Raw genomic sequence first — 16,787 nt, 5'->3', positions numbered from 1 at the left:
ATGTAAGTAGAGAGAAAATTCAGAACACTTCAGTGAGAAATAATCAGACCTCCTGTATGAATTGAAGAAAGCTAATCTACAAGTGCTGCAGGTAGTATAAAAGGACGTTATTTTTGTGAAAACATGTAAGTATAAATATAGGAAAATGTTGCTACAACTCTACAGGACATTAGTGAAACGGCACGTGGAGTATTGTTCACAGTTTTAGCGCCTTAATGAAGGAGAGATGTTGTTTTATTTGAGGCAGATTGGAGGGGATTCTCGAGATTGAATTCCAAGGTGAGGCGCCTGTCTTATGAAGTGAAATTGAGCAGTTTAGGCCAATACATGTTTGGGTTTAAATGAATGAGGCAACCTAAAATAAGAGGTGATTGCTTTAAGATAAGGGATAGCAGGTATAAAATAGAGATGAGGAGAAATCGCATCACACAAATGGTCTTGAATCTGTGGAATTCAGTACTCCAGAGAATGATAGATGCCAGGACAGGAAATTTAAGTAGGAGATAGACATATTTGCAATTCGTAATATTTTGAAGGGTTAAGGAGAGTGGGTAGGAAATTGGAATTGAGGCCAATATGAGATCAGTCACGATCATATTGAATGGCAGATCAAGCTTGAGAGATTGATTTGCTGACTCTTGATATTAGTTGTTATTTTCCTATTTTAGGAAATGTATTGTTTGCATCAAGGAAATACAATTAGAATTCATCAGATTTGTTTAACTAATGGCAGGACAGCACTTTGAAGAGTCTAGGGAACCAAGTCTGTATTTTCACGAAGAACAGGTGAATTTATTGAAACCAGAAAAAAAAAATGAAAACGGTAGACAGGGTAGATAACGATAAGACAACCAATGAGAAGTCTGGAAACAGACAGCACAACTTAAAATTATGGTGTGGCATTTAGGATTGAGATGATTAGAAAATCTTTCCTCAGAAGTGGTGAATCTTTTGAACACGCTCCCTCAAATTGTTCTGAATATCATTCTGTAGATATATTTAAAGTAAAAGTTGATAAGTCTTTGAATATGCACAGAATATAGGTTATGAGGTTAATGAGGATAAACAGTATTAAAATGTTCGATAAGCCATTGTTTTATTAAATGGCAATGCAGGCTCAAAGGGCTGAATGTCCGGCTCTTGTTTCTGTATTTGCATGCTGATATTGCTTGACACTAATGTGGCATGGAAATTGTAACTTATTTGCCAGCCGAAGCTTGATTTTCATCTAGCTCGTGTACATAACAAATGAGCTCTTTGTTGTTTATGTATTTATGGTATATGATTTACTTACATCTGTGCAAATTCAGTAAAAGGAGGAAGAGAGGACTGCAGATACTAGAGATCAGAGTCAAAAAGTATAGTGCTGGAAAAACACAGCCGGTCAGGCAGCATCTGAGAAGCAAGAGAGTCGATGTTTCGAGCATGAGCTCTTCATCAGGTTCTGATGAAGAGCTCATGCTAGAAACATCAACTTTTCTACTCCTTAGATGTTGCCTGACCGGCTGTGCTTTTCCAGGACCATAATTTTCGACCAATGTTCAGTAAATGTCCATACTGCTGACCTGATAAAGCTGGTGCAATGTGATTATAAGAAGATCATTAAGCAAGAAAACGTAAATTTGTCAGCATATAACCCGTCCACAAAAAAAACAGATTAAATGCAATCCAACCATTAAGTGCCCTCATGCCCATCTGTCCACATTAGAGCAACACAATGATGATTTTGCTACCAAAAGTGAATTAGTCAGCCATGATTTGCTCACTGTTTTTTTTGTTTGCTTCATTTTGAATTAGCTAAAGTTCACGATATAGCCATTCCAAACATGTGTCAACGAACTTGATTCCAGTGCTGAGTTGACAGTGTCTTCCATCGACTCTGAAACAACATTGGTCGGAATATAGAAGCAAATAATTTCAGATTTTGCAGTCAGTAGAAGTGAGGGGCGATGTCCTACATTGGCTGAAATCATTGTAGTACTTAGTTTATTAATTGTAGTTTTGGAAACCAATCCCTCTACTACCACATGTTTTTGCATTTTGCTCAGAACATTATTCTGGGACTAACAATGTTCAGTTCCTTTACTGACAGATTTCACACATCAGCACATTGCCTATGTTTCCAAAGGTTTTGCTTTGTCAATGTCAACCATAATAACTGTGTCAACTTGGTTTTTCTATGCTCTACAAATCTCAATTTATTCCTACACAAAGCATTTGCACTACCTCGAGGCTGTAAGTCAGCTGTGCACAATGTGCACTTGCTTTTTTGTGCACAATAGCACTCAAGACGCACGACACAATTGAAGGCCAATTAGCCCAGGAGAATGAAGCTGAAACCATTACTTTATGGTTATATTTCTTTTTTCACCATCATGGTTGCAATATGGGCCATCTTCAAGAAGCACTGCAGCAATTCGCCAAGACTTCATTTTCAGTAACTTCTAAACGTGTAAACACAATGTCAGAGTTGACCAAGAGCAGTGGGTGCGTGAGAGTATAGCCATCAAGAAGTTGCATTTCACAAGACGCAGCATGGTAAGTTGGAAAAAAAGTAAATTGGTTTCTTTTTCACCAAAGGGTCAAAATACTTGAATTTCCAATGAAAATTGCGACTATAGTGACAATGCAGAGATCGTTTCCTGTCAGTAAACCTCCTACAGAATCATATTTTCATGGGTAATTAAAATCAGACAGGAAGTATTGGCGTTGACAGTGACACCACCCGACTCAACTAATTAATCAAAAGGCTGCTTTTTTATAAGGGAATAAAAATTAAATTCGCAATTAGCTGTCTATTGGAGCATTGGTCTTTAGTTATTAGCTAAAGTATATGTAGGGCAAAGTCAAGCTCAGCTTTAACTTCAGATAATCGTTCCAAAACGGTGGCAGAGTTGAAAAACAAGTTACCACTGAATACCGCCTGTCTTGTAAATCATATCTCCATATCAAATTGTCCCCAGTACAAGTATGAGGCCGGAACTTGAGCAGAAAATTACAGTGACAGCCCAGTGAAATCCTGAAGGAATGATGCACAATTGGAGACGCGTTTTCTTTTCATGGAATGTGTCATCTTTCTGCTTACTTGACTTGAAAAGATCCATGGCACTATTTAGAAGAATGGGCAGGCAATTTTCGTGGTATCCCGACCATACTTATCCCTCAATCAGCACCAGGGAACAAAGTATCTCGGCTTTGCTGCATTTATAGTCATGTACAACTGTGACACGAAACCATCGTTTTAAATTACGATTACATAGATAAACACCTCACAGTGGCATGATTGACAAGATATCCTCTTCAATGTAGCAGATGCCTAAAACGCAATGGTATTGAGCATACATGAAGTGCACTATGCAAAAGAGGTTATTGTTAGTTATAACTAGCAAAACTAACATTTGTTTTTAAATACGTCTACGAAAATTTATGCTGCTCCTGCTCCTTGGATGCTGCCTGACATGCTGTGCCTTTCCAGCACCACACTCTCGACTACGAAAATTCATGTGAATATGTCAAACGACATAATTAGAACTGAGAGTATAATTATTTGAATCACTTTTCAAACATACCTGACGGCAAAATATCAGCGTTTGTACCTCGTGAATAGTTTATTCGAGTAATCATGTGAATAGCAAAGTGAATAGGAAGTCTTATTCATTAGATCACGTACCGAAGCTGCAAAGAACAATGTTACTCAAATGGATGGTATTGCGACCTATAAAGCATCCTACTTATATGATTGCACGGCAGTGGCACCATGTGGTACCATGTGGTATCATGTGACTACTGTAATAAGATTAGCCAGAAATGTCAATTGAAGTTGCACAACATTAAATACACAAAGCAGTTCTTACCGGTTTCTGTAGAGGCACTATTGCTTTAAGAGTACTAGCTGTTATTATTGGCCGAGTCTGCTTGTGTCGCTGTCTACCAATGAGGTGACGAAATGTAGCTGAGGATCCATCTCCACGCCCGCCCCCCTCTCACCCTGCAACATATACTGATCAGTGTCGACGAAACGGGGAAGATTCCTCTCCCCACTCGCCCGATTCACATCTGAGAATTAGTCGCAGAAAATCTGTGGAGATTTGCACAATCATCGCGAATGTGATTAACAAAATATTTTCGGATATCTACTCAAAATTGATCGCTTATTTCAAAAACCAGGAAACGTAAGGTAATGAACGATTGTATATGCTTCCTTACAATAGGACCGTACAAAATAACTGAAAACTATTGTTTTATTTGCAATTCTTTGATCAAGAATGGCCTTTTTGCGGAAATACCGAGTATCGCGTTGGGCGTGTATTTACTTGATTCATGTGCATCTCACCAGTTCGGTCTTTGGAAATATCCGCTACTCAATTCCTGAAGAATTAGAACTTGGTGCCTTTGTTGGGAATATCGCTGAAGACCTCGGTTTGGATGTTAAGCAAATGTCAGAGCGCAGGTTTCGGATTGCATCTGAAAACAAAGGACAATACTTAACAGTCAATTTTAAAACTGGAATTTTGCATGTCAAGGAAAAAATAGACAGAGAGCAGCTTTGTGAACAAAGTCTCAGTTGCATTCTGATGTTACAGGCTGTGATCGAGAATCCACTTAAAATCTATCGTATTGAAGTGACCATTCTGGACACAAACGACAATACACCAGTTTTTCAGAGACAGGAAGTTAACCTGGAAATATCAGAAATGACAGCCCTCGGAACAGCCTTTCCACTCCAGAGTGCTGTTGATCCAGATGCTGGAACAAATAGCGTTCATTCTTATCAACTGAGCCCAAACCAGTATTTCACATTGAAATCACAACTAGATGGCAGACAAAATGGCATCCCAGAACTGGTGCTGCAGCGACATTTAGACCGAGAAGCAGAACCGAATTTTGGATTAAGGTTAACGGCGTTTGATGGAGGGAACCCCAAGAAATTCGGAACCATGCAAATTAAAATTAATGTAGTTGATGCGAACGACAACCCCCCGGTTTGCCAACAAGACATTTATCAAATTACGATTTCAGAAAATATACCCAAAGACACATTGATTGTGAAGGTAACTGCCATGGATATGGACCAGGGCCTGAACGGTGAAGTAATCTATTCTTTCAGTGATCACACCCCTGTAAAAACACGTGAGGTATTTAGCTTAGATTCAATTACCGGTGAAATCAGAGTTGCCGGCGCTTTAGACTTTGAAGAATCAGATCGTTATCAGATTTCAGTGCAAGCAAAGGACAAAGGTTCACATCCGCTGGAAGTACATTGTAACGTTTTAGTAACGATTACTGATATTAACGACAATTCTCCAGAAATAATACTAATCACGACGACGAAAACGATCGCAGAAAATGTTTCACAGGACACTGTGATAGCTGTTCTCAAAATTGTAGACCGAGATTCTAAGAATGCAGCAGACGTTTCTTGCAGAATCTCACGAACTATCCCATTTAAGCTTATCACATCATTTGATAATTACTATACATTAGTAACGCATGGTGATATAGACCGAGAGGTTGTGCCAGAGTACAACATCACTATTACATGTACTGATAATGGGTCGCCTCCACTCTCGGCCACAGAAACCATCCAACTTCAAGTTTCAGATATAAACGACAATGCGCCACGCTTTACGCAGCCTTCCGTCATTATGCATGTAGCAGAAAACAATGTTATTGGTGCTTCAATTGGTTCTGTGACAGCCTTTGATCCAGATTCCAATCAAAATGCCGAACTTTCATTTTCGATTTTGCATAACCTAATACACAATTTACCTGTATCCACGCTCGTCTCTATAAACACCGTCAATGGCGTGATTTTTGCTGAGCAATCCTTTGACTTTGAACAAATAACAAGTTTTGAAGTCCGTGTGAAAGTGACGGATGCTGGGGCACCTCCACTTAGTAGTACTGTTACTGTCAATGTGATTGTCGTGGATCAGAATGACAATGCCCCTGTGATTGTGTCGCCTTTGCCGGTGAAAGGAAATGCAATCGAGGAAACAATACCGAGATCCGCCGACCCCGGTTACTTAGTGACAAAGGTCACAGCTACCGATGCGGACTCTGGTATGAATGCCAAACTTTCTTACAAAATCCACCAGTCAAGTGATGAAAGCCTGTTCACTGTCGCTCAGGAAACAGGCGAGCTGTGGACGATTCGTCACTTTACACGCAAAGATTCAATCCACAAAAAAGTTGTAATTTTGGTGATGGATTATGGAACACCATCCCTTTCATCGACAGTCAATATCGATGTATATGTGCAGGATAAAATAGAAAATGCATCAAACACTGGCATGTTGGGTACCATTGGACAATGGAAAACTGATTTCAAATTTTACCTCATGATATTATTTGGAGCAACCTCGTTTGTTTTACTCCTGGCTATTGCTTTTCTCGGTTTTAAGGTGTGCAGTGATAGATATGAGACCAACAAAGTTTTTTGCTGTTGGAATGCATCATGTTTCTTCCAAAGGAATTCTCTGCAGGGAATTGAAAAGGCTAGCGTAAATCTACAGATAGCACCCAAAAGTACCCAGGCTTATGAAAGCGAGAACCTTCCACGACAATTTCGCTATGATCCCGTTATGAATGATTTACTGTTCCTAAAATTGCATGATTCGGCTGCATCAATGATTGATCACAAGATTGGCACTTGTATCGCTGCAAAACACGAAAAGACATTAATCTCTACCAATAAAGAAACGAATTACGAGGTGAGAGGTTTACTCCTAAATATATATTGGGCATTTAAGGTTAAAATATTGACGAGAACTAAGAAAGTACATGTGTAGTAAACGCATTTGTTATTATGTAAAGTATAATTCAAATCAACTCCTTACCAAAAGAAGCAGCAGTTTTGGTGATAAAGAACATTACATAGAATATTACAGCACAATACAGGCCCTTCGGTCCTCGATGTTGTGCCGACCTGTGAAAACCAATCTGAAACCCATCTAACTTACGCTATTCCATTATCATCCATATGTTTACCCAATGACCGTTTAAATGCCCTTAAATTTGGCGAATCCACTACTGTTGCGGCAGGACGTTTTACGTCCTTACTACTCTGAGTAAAGAAACCACCTCTGACGTCAGTCCTATATCTATCACCGCTCAATCTAAAGCTATGTCCCCTCGTCTTAGCCATCACTATCCCAGGAAAAGGCTCTCACTGTCCACCCTACCCAACGCTCTGATTATCTTTTATGTCTCAATTAAGTCACCTCTCAACCTTCCTCTCTCGATCGAAAACAGTCTTAAGTCCCTCAGCAATTTCTCATAGGGCCTTCCCTCCATGCCAAGCAACGTCCTAGTAAATCTCCTCTGAATCTTTTCTAAAGCTTCCATATCCTTCCTATAATGTGGTGACCAGAACTGTACACATTACCCAGGAAAAGGCTCTCACTGTCCACCCTACCCAACGCTCTGATTATCTTATATGTCTCAATTAAGTCACCTCTCAACCTTCCTCTCTCTATCGAAAACAGTCTCAAGTCCCTCAGCAATTCCTCATAGGGCCTTCCCACCATGCCAAGCAATGTCCTAGTAAATCTCCTCTGAATCTTTTCTAAAGCTTCCATATCCTTCCTATAATGTGGTGACCAGAACTGTACACATTACTCCAAGTGCAGCTGCACTAGAATATTGTGCAGCTGCAACATGACCTCATGGTTCCAAAATTCAGTCCCTCGACCAATAAACGGTCACACACGGTTTGCCTTAAAACTCGTTTCAAATCTAAGCAATCTAAGTAACCTGGATGGCAACTTTCAGGGATCAATGTACATGGACTGCAAGATCTCTCTGCTCATCTGCTCTACCGAGAATCTTACTATTAGCCCAATACTCTTTATTTCTGTTGCTCCTTCCAAAGTGAATCACCTCACACTTTTCCGCCATTAACTCCATTTGCCACCTCTCAGCTCAGCTCTACAGCTCTGTTTTGAAGCGATTTTCTATTAAACTTAGAAGCTGCACTTTCAGTGTATACATAGCAGCCGGAAACACCAAAAGAATGAAATAACTGAAACGGGAGGCATTGCCAATACGTGAAAGCTTTAAATTTTTAGTTAGAACCTGGATAATTGGCATGTTGGCCAGTCTCATTAAGCATATAACTTCCTGACCGAAAGCTGGCAGTGATTATTTGGTGACCTAAGTAATTTGGTAAATATGGATGACCTGAAGTGTGAAGACCAAACCTGTTCAATAATTACTTGTATTGACAACAAATCTATTAGTTCAATAGTCCCATTGAGATATGTATTTCATGTGCAAGGCAGCCATATTGGCATTGGTAAAAGAAGTATGGCTGCAGAAAAAGATAGTAAAGGTGAAAAAATGAGTTGAACAAGAAGCTGGCAGTGAAATCTGTTTACGTCAGTGGCACGGAAGAGGACAAAAACATTAGAACAATGGAATTCCCTTCCTGAGTGCATTGTGAATCATTCTACAGCATGTGAACTGCAGAAGGTGATGGAGGTAGCTCACCACGATCTTCTCAAGGGCAACTAAAGATGGACACTAAACTCTGGACAGCCAGCGATGCCCACATTCCAAAAGTGAAAAAGAAAAATAACAGAAATAATCTATTCAAACCCACGAGACTGATCCACCATTTTTTAACATGACCATCGACCTCAACGTCAAATTCCCAAGCTATCCCCTCATCCCTTCATGTCAATAATTTGACCTCCATCAATGTCTGTCATTAACCTATTGACTAAACATCGTCAACCTTCTGGTATAGACGAGTCAAAGTTTTCACCAGTCTCAGATTGAAGAAAGTCCTCTCCATTTCAGTTCTAATTGGCTTGCTTTTATTCTTTGACTGCTCATTGCAGAATCATCCCTTTTCTATTTACTCTGTCTACCACTTGAAAATCTTAGGAAGTTTATTTGACATCGTCTGTTACTCTTCTGAACTCCAGCTAACACGCACCCCCATATAATCAATCTCTACATTTATTATTATCCATAATCAGTCTGTTGAGACTTTTCTGCACTTGTTCGATGGCAAGTATGTCACTCTTTTGGTAGGAATCACACACAGTACACTGGGTGCAATTGCACCCGTGTCTTCAACAATTGAAGCACGTCTTATTCACCCTGTACTCAAATCCTCTTGCTATAAAATCTAACATAGTGAATTCTGAATTGACTTCAGATCTTGCATGCCAATTTGCAGTAATTTATGAACAGGGCCATCTAAGTCCCTCTGGACCTTAACACTTTCTGATCTCTGACAGTTGATAAATACACTAAACGTTTGTTCCTCTTATCGAAGTGGATAACTGCAAGCACATCCACTTGATATTCCACCTGCAATGATTTTGCCTGCTCGTTCAGCCTTTCTAAGGTAGCTTCAAAGTGTTTTCATCAGCCTCACATCTCACCTCCCCAGTTCGCAACCTACCACGTTTTGTATCATCTGCATACCTGAAAATGCTGCATTTGGATTTCCATATTATGATCATTGATATGGATTTTGAATACTGGGGACCAAACACTGGTTCTTGTGCTAACCACTGGAGACATCAGGTGAACCTGAGAATGAACAATCTATTCCTAATCTATGCTTTCTGCCTGTCAACCTCAATCTATGTTATTAAATTAACCACAGATCAACGTGCTTGAATTTTGTTTCCTAATTTCCTTGGCGGGATTTTATCAAAAAGACCTTATAAAGCCACAATTCTAATAATTAATTCTCTCAATAACATCTTAAGAAAGCACTTCCCCACTTCTAAAACATAACGTCCCGTTCATAAATTCATGTAGACTATTCCACACGCATCTCTACACGCATTTCTTAGAATGCATGGTAATGGTCCTTGTGTTCCGGGGATTTACCTGCATTTAATCATTTTAGTATCTCCAGTGTGACACTTTGACTGGTACCAATTGTTTAATTCCTACACTCTCGTTGGGCCCTTGGCTTTTAATTATTTCCGAAAGTTTTTATTTGTGTCCTCCTGCCAATGCAAGACACAAATAACTGAATTATATGCACTGCCATTTCTCAAATTTATTAATTTTCTGCATTTGTCCGCACTGCACCCTTTTCTTCCCAAATGTTTTCTTTTTAATATGTTGATAGAACCTTTTGCAATCCTTCTAAGCAACTGGAATTATTTTACGTGCATACACAGTTGACAGTTTCTATTAAAAGAAATTAGCCATCTCCTAGCTTCATTAACGCTCCCGGTCCAGAGGTTTACAGTTTCCTTTGGGGTGTAAAAGATCGAAAATTTCCTTTGTTTTAGTTGGTTCTCGATATCATTTCTGAAATTATCTTGAACACATTACAGGAATTGCTCCTCCACAGCGATGTCTGATTTAATAAAAGAAATTAGCCATCTCCTAGCTTCATTAACGCTCCCAGTCCAGAGGTTTACAGTTTCCTTTGGGGTGTAAAAGATCGAAAAGTTCCTTTGTTTTAGTTGGTTCTCGATATCATTTCTGAAATTATCTTGAACACATTACAGGAATTGCTCCTCCACAGCGATGTTTGATTTAATCACTTTATATGCAGATTGAAGTCATTGATGTCTACAGCGCAGAAAACGGCCCGTTAGCTCGTCGAGTCCGTACCAATCAAACCAACCACACTGTACACACTGAGCATCCTATACAATCGGTCTGTCCTGAAATATCTTAACACATCCATACAGAGAGATCACAATCATCTTCAAACTGAGTTTGAGAAGGCAGAAAGGAAAGTTAATCAGCAATCAGTTCCAAACAGTCTAGCTCTGTTTCTGCATGCCTGCTTCGTCATCCTTTTCTTAGATGCTCATTAAGCAGTGCTAAATGTCACTTAAGAGGTTTCTTGTCTGATCCGCTCATCTAAAAATATTTCATAGCTTATTGTATCTTCATGTGATTTAGCCAAAGCTTTTTAGAAGTTGAAATTATATCAGAGTTACATCAAATTGAAATGTAATGACAAAAAATTAAAACATTGCCTTTTAAAAAGCAGTTGCAGGTGTATTTTAAAGTGACTACGTGTTTTATACAAGAAATCACGGCATGTTTCAGAATTCAGCATATATTAGAGCCTTTCAGAATAACTACACGACAAAGAAATTAAGTCCATTTGAGTTTATCTGCCCTGTGTACAAAAATAAAACATTACACACAATGTTACGAAGACTAGATTATTTGAAAGCATGTAATTAGAACACATTTTTGGATGCAGTTGTTGGGTAGCAAGCGCCATACGTTCCCAGATGACAACTCGAAACTGATCTTTCTGCTAAGCTTTTCTCTTCTTGTCTTCGAGGTAGGGCAATGGGCGTGCAGAGAATTGGTTGACAATTATACAGAAAGTATGGCAGTGGTTTGCTCTTCAAGGGATAGCTGATCAAGAGACAGCCGCATTCATACCATCTATCAGCGAGGACCCTAGAAAATGGTGCAGGATGAAATTCACTCTATTTTGTCATGTTACGAATGCATCCTCGACGGCCAATCTGTTTAGTTCAGTCACACAGTTTTCAAAACTGAAAGAGGTGCGCTACTACTGAGCCGCAAAAAGTCTCTTGGTGAAGCACAGTTAACTTAAAATTGCATACTAATGAAACTTGAGGGTGAACAAAACGTCAGATTTCCAGTAAGAGTAACCAAGGCAGGACTAATTCTGCTGAAGTAAACATAGTCAAAATTTTACTGTCTATGAGAAAGGCCGTACAATAAATAAAGCAAAGTGGCTCCAAATGTAAGAGAACATGGTCGGCAGGTGAATGTGGGGGCAGTCTACATGGAAAATCAGGAAAGAGGTAATAAGCATAACGTTGCACACAAGTTAAGGCAATGGTCCTGCAAGATAATTACATTAATGGTGATGTGTTTACATCGATATTCAAACGCATCACAATGGAAGTGGATATGAATAAAAAGAGAAAAAGGGGCATGTTGGCTGAATTGAAAGAGTCTTGGCATCACTGGGGATGAAACATTGAACAACACGATCAAAGTTTCTTCGTTGGAAGCCACAATTTATTTTGTTTCTGTTGTCAGAAAATGGGAGACAATTTCCTATCAAATGCTTTCTGCCATAGCACAGAACTGATTTCTTGTTCAGTTTCAAGACCAGATCAATTAATTGTAGAATGAATGGGTCGCAATACTCCAGTACTGCAATGCGATCCAGAAGGTTATCAATTTCTGAAGATGAATGTTGTTAATGCAGCTGAGATATTTATAGCTTAACAGGCAGCATCAGAGAATATTACGTGTACAAGTGTTGACTTTCAAGTGCAGCAACGGAGAAAAACTTGATAACTAATGAAATCGGTTTCTTTTTTGCATTGTTATGCTGCAGGACACATTTTTTACAGACTTAGATAATGATGCAAGCAAAATAATTCAGATCGCACCATCTCAGTTAGGGAATTTACTTTAGTTAGTTCAGCAAAAATCTGGAATCAAACTAACTGGAATCAAACGGACTAAGCAAATTTTCAGTCAGTTCCATAAATTCACGGAAGTTCTTTAGAGGACAAATGTCCATTCTGAATCTACCCTGACCTAGCTTTAACTCCAGACACTATACAAATTAATTGGTATTCAATTGTGCTCCAAAATATTCAAGCAAGGTACTCTGTTGTTTCATACTGTAACACAAATATGTATTAAACACAAATGAAGCTTTTGGACCGCGCGTTAATTCAATTACACAACCAGACGCGAGCAGTCTCATAGTCCGCCTAATAATTTTCATGCTTCTATGTCAACATTTGGAGATCTGTCCAACCTTGACGTAGCTCTGAGCACATACACATATCTTTCCAAAATAACATGACACCCCCACCAACACTGCTTGGAATGGCTTGACACAAGAGCAGAGCAGAATCATCGAAACGTTTGTTATAGTGTTCATGCAATAGAGTATGGCTGGACTTAGAGGGTCCAAAATTATAATCACACCCCATGTGTTCTCAAGTATTAGATCAAGTTAGGAAATAACATTTCCAGTTGGTTAACAGGTGCCATTGCACTCTGCTGATGAATATTATTCTTCCATGTTCAAAGCCACTGTGAAGGCACGCTGAGAATGCAGAAGGTATGAAATTTATGATGAGTGGGAGCCATCTGCATTCATTGCCAAGATTATCTCAGCAGGGTCACTATGAGCCATCCCATGAAGAGCAGAGCTACATATCTGGGCCTGCATTGAATGATGTGAAAACTAGCACAGTGAAGAACCCACTTAAGAACATCCCCAACATTCAATCTGCCCGAAATTATTGGGAGTACTGACAGTTGTCTAACGCTTCTGGAAATAAATAGGCATTCTGTGAATGTGTTGCCTAGCATGGGACTTTCAATAGAGTAGACAGAGGTGTAGTCATTTAAAGTTGGGCATCTCAGACTGTGTGCACCATCAGCAGAAACAGATTCCAAACAAAAAGTATAAACTCATAACCTGGCATATCACTCACATACGATTTCCTCAAAACAGGGGTCAATTTTGTTGGAAAAAGAGTATTGAAGGTTAGGAAAGAACAAGAGCCAGTGATGCGAATGAAATAGAAAGTCTATGTGACTAAACAATCTCCAGTACTTTTATGAATACACCGTTGAAAGAGATGGCAGCAATTTTAAAACGAGAATGATGATGTGGAGTGGTGTTCTTTTGAAAACAACACCTGGAAAGGAGGCAGATGTTAAAAATAAGCATAGTGAGCAGGGAATCATTTCTTATCGTGGTTAGAAGAGGTAATCAGTTTAAAAATTGAACATGAAGTGGATCTTTAAACCATGCACAGGGCAAGAGAGGAGACAGGTTTATTTTTAAATCAAGAGAGTAGAGGGTATCGTCATTCTGGAAACAGCGTCGAGAAACCCTGAGTGTGAAAGCAAATTCAAGTATGATGTCACATGAAACCAATAAATTTATGAATTTGTAAGAGGCTGCTGTTGAAGAGTGAGAATAAATAACGTAAAACTAAAAGAAAAAAATATTTATAAAGAAGGGCAGACACTTGGATTTCAGAAAGGAAGCAAGGATATTAAAATAAATCAGGTCAACGTAAAATGAAAAATAAAACTGAAGAAAAATACAGTCACGGTAACTGTTCTAAAATATTTTTGTGATAAATGTATATTTATTCTAAGAACAGCGTGTAGTTTCCAGAGTTATAATTTAGCAAGTCAGCAGGGAAAGGCGGAGTGTTCATACTGTATTCAAGCATTGTAAGTGTGAAGTCATGGATATTCCATGTGTCTCAGACAAATGCATCTGGAAAAAGTGCCAACATTTTGCAGTGGCTTCGAAACATGAGCAGTGGCTGGTGTCACATTTGTGCAACGTGAGGAAGAGGAACAAATGCATATGGCTACCTGGAGAGGGTCACACCTAGTTTAGAAGTACATAAAACAATAATCATTGTGCGACCACAACACAGTCGAAGCAAACAAGGAATTACAGGATTCCTCTGAGAATTCGATTTTTGTCAATTGGTATACTATTTTGGAAAGCATTGAGCATGATGTTCACTTAGGAGAGTTCACCAAGTGATAAGTCCATGCTGCATGGATGTTGTAGATGCAGAAGGAAGAATGGGGAAAAGTAAAAATTGGAGGCACAATACAGCTTGTGGATTTCATTGTGAAAAATCAGACAGAATTCCTGAAGTATTTTCCATTATTCTAGGTTGGTGCTTTGACTCCCTGGACATCAAGGAGAGGCTGTAGGATTTTTTTTAGAAGGGAGGATCATGCAGAAGGCCTTGTCCATATTGGTACCAGAATCATATATAAGAATCTTGATGAACTCCAGAAAGCAGACATTTAGAAGTTAGGAAGGAAAATTTAAAACAGGTTCTCAAGATCTTTAATCTCACGATTAGTGCCAGTACTGCATTCTAGTAACCATAAGATAAGGGGTTGAATCAGTTCAACCCGTGGTTGACAAATTGATGTCAAAGACAGGACATGAGCAGGTGGATCTATACAAACTGGATTGGTCACCTCTCAGCAGGACAATAACTGATAAACCCGCATGGATATTTGCTGGTGCTGTTGGGACTAGGTTAAATTAACCTCTCATGGGAACGAGAACGTGAAGAATACAACAAATTACAATGAATTTATGGTGATAACAGGAAGTTCAAAAAATACATGAGGGAGACTCATGATTCCAGGTTAGTATGTTCACTCTCTGTTCCATGGTGAATGATATAATAGAAAGGCTGTAGGACATTCATTTAGAATAAAGAACAAAGAACAATATAGCATAGGAACAGGCCTTTCAGCACTCTCATTTATGTGCTGCTGAAGTGGACGTAGTTGGCATCACTTGGTTTGCAAACCCATGAGAGAGACTAGAATAAAGGAGAATCAATGATGAGCACGAATGATGTGAAAAAGAGAAAGTTAATGCATTCTAGCTGATTCCATGCCGAATTTGCAGTAGAATAAATTATGTAAATGCATCATGAGAAATAAATGTTTATGATGCATTTATTATTATAGAAGCAGAGTTACATGACAAGCGGGCCTGTGAACTAAAAAATGCAAAATATTGAATGTTCATAAATGACACACAATAAGGAATATTAGGTGAGGTTGTATTGATATTTTGAGGTGGAATCAGTGTATTAGTAAAAGAGGTGTCAGATAGAAATAACAATCTGTGCAATCTGTTTGACTGGAGTACAGGACCAGCAGTGGACAACAGATGATATTTAAATGTAGATATAGGCCACCAGAACATTGTGGTGCTATTGGAACATTTCATAAACCAAGATGTGAGAAAAGCTTGGAACATGCAAAATACAGTCGTTCTGAATGAGTTCAATCAGTATGTTGGCGAGGCAAACCAATTGAGCTCAAAGGTTTTGCAGGAAGGTTTTCTGAAATGCCTTTGGGATGATATTCTGTAGAAGAATCTCTGAACAAATTATCGCGTTGTTACTTCATTTCTATTCATATGTAAATGTGAGCAGAAAGCAATTATTCTCAGTTTTCAGATATGAATATATCAACAAAAATATTTCAGTGGCATATTTGATAAAGATAATTTCTTCAATGTTATTCATATAGCAGAAACCCTCTCTCGACGTCCCCAACAGTACCCTTCCACCGACACTCTCATTCGTTTGGCCGAACTGGTCCTCACCCTTAACAATTTCTCATTCCAATCCTCCCACTTCCTCCAGACCAAAGGGATAGCCATGGGCACACGCATGGGCCCCAGCTGTGCCTGTCTCTTTGTTGGTTACGTAGAACAGTCGATCTTCCGTAATTACACCAGCACCAGTCCCCACCTTTTCCTCCGCTACATTGATGACTGTGTTGGCGCCACCTCATGTTCCCGCGAGGAGGTTGAGCAATTCATCAACTTCACCAACACATTCCACCCTGACCTTAAATTTACCTGGACCATCTCTGACACCTCCCTCCCCTTTCTGGACCTCTCCATCTCCATTAATGACGACCGACTTGACACTGACATTTTTTACAAACCCAACGACTCCCACAGCTACCTGGATTAAACCTCTTCCCACCTACCTCCTGCAAATATACCATCCCGTATTCCCAATTCCAGTTCCACCACAGAACACACCAGATGGCCTCCTCCTTTAGAGACCGCAATTTCCCTTCCCACGTGGTTAAAGATGCCCTCCAACGCATCTCATCCACATCCCGCACCTCCGCCCTCAGACCCAACCCCCCCAACCGCAACAAGGACAGAACGCCCCTGGTGCTCACCTTCCACCCTACCAACCTCCGCATAAACCAAATCATCCGCCGACATTTCCGCCACCACCAAACAGACC

At 39.5% G+C, this 16,787-nt stretch overlaps 1 protein-coding gene across 6 annotated transcripts in view; it reads left to right on the top strand.

Annotated features, from left to right (window-relative positions):
* LOC122556422 (protocadherin-10-like) overlaps positions 1-16,787 on the top strand; it is a 176,962-nt gene that overhangs the window by 129,147 nt on the left and 31,028 nt on the right. Inside the window, exon 1 of one of the 6 annotated variants that reach the window (XM_043703056.1) lies at positions 4,033-6,713. The exons of the other annotated variants lie outside the window; for them this stretch is intronic. Coding sequence (XP_043558991.1) covers positions 4,266-6,713 — 2,448 coding nt within the window. The 5' untranslated portion in view covers positions 4,033-4,265. Of the gene's footprint in view, positions 1-4,032; positions 6,714-16,787 lie in introns of those variants that run through there. 6 annotated transcript variants of the gene reach the window in all.

The sequence above is a fragment of the Chiloscyllium plagiosum genome, chromosome 14 (genome assembly GCF_004010195.1).
Source record: "Chiloscyllium plagiosum isolate BGI_BamShark_2017 chromosome 14, ASM401019v2, whole genome shotgun sequence".
In the NCBI taxonomy this organism is placed as follows: Eukaryota; Metazoa; Chordata; class Chondrichthyes; order Orectolobiformes; family Hemiscylliidae; genus Chiloscyllium; species Chiloscyllium plagiosum.
Note: the sequence above shows the minus strand (reverse complement) of the source record. Positions and strands in the feature narration are given on the sequence as shown.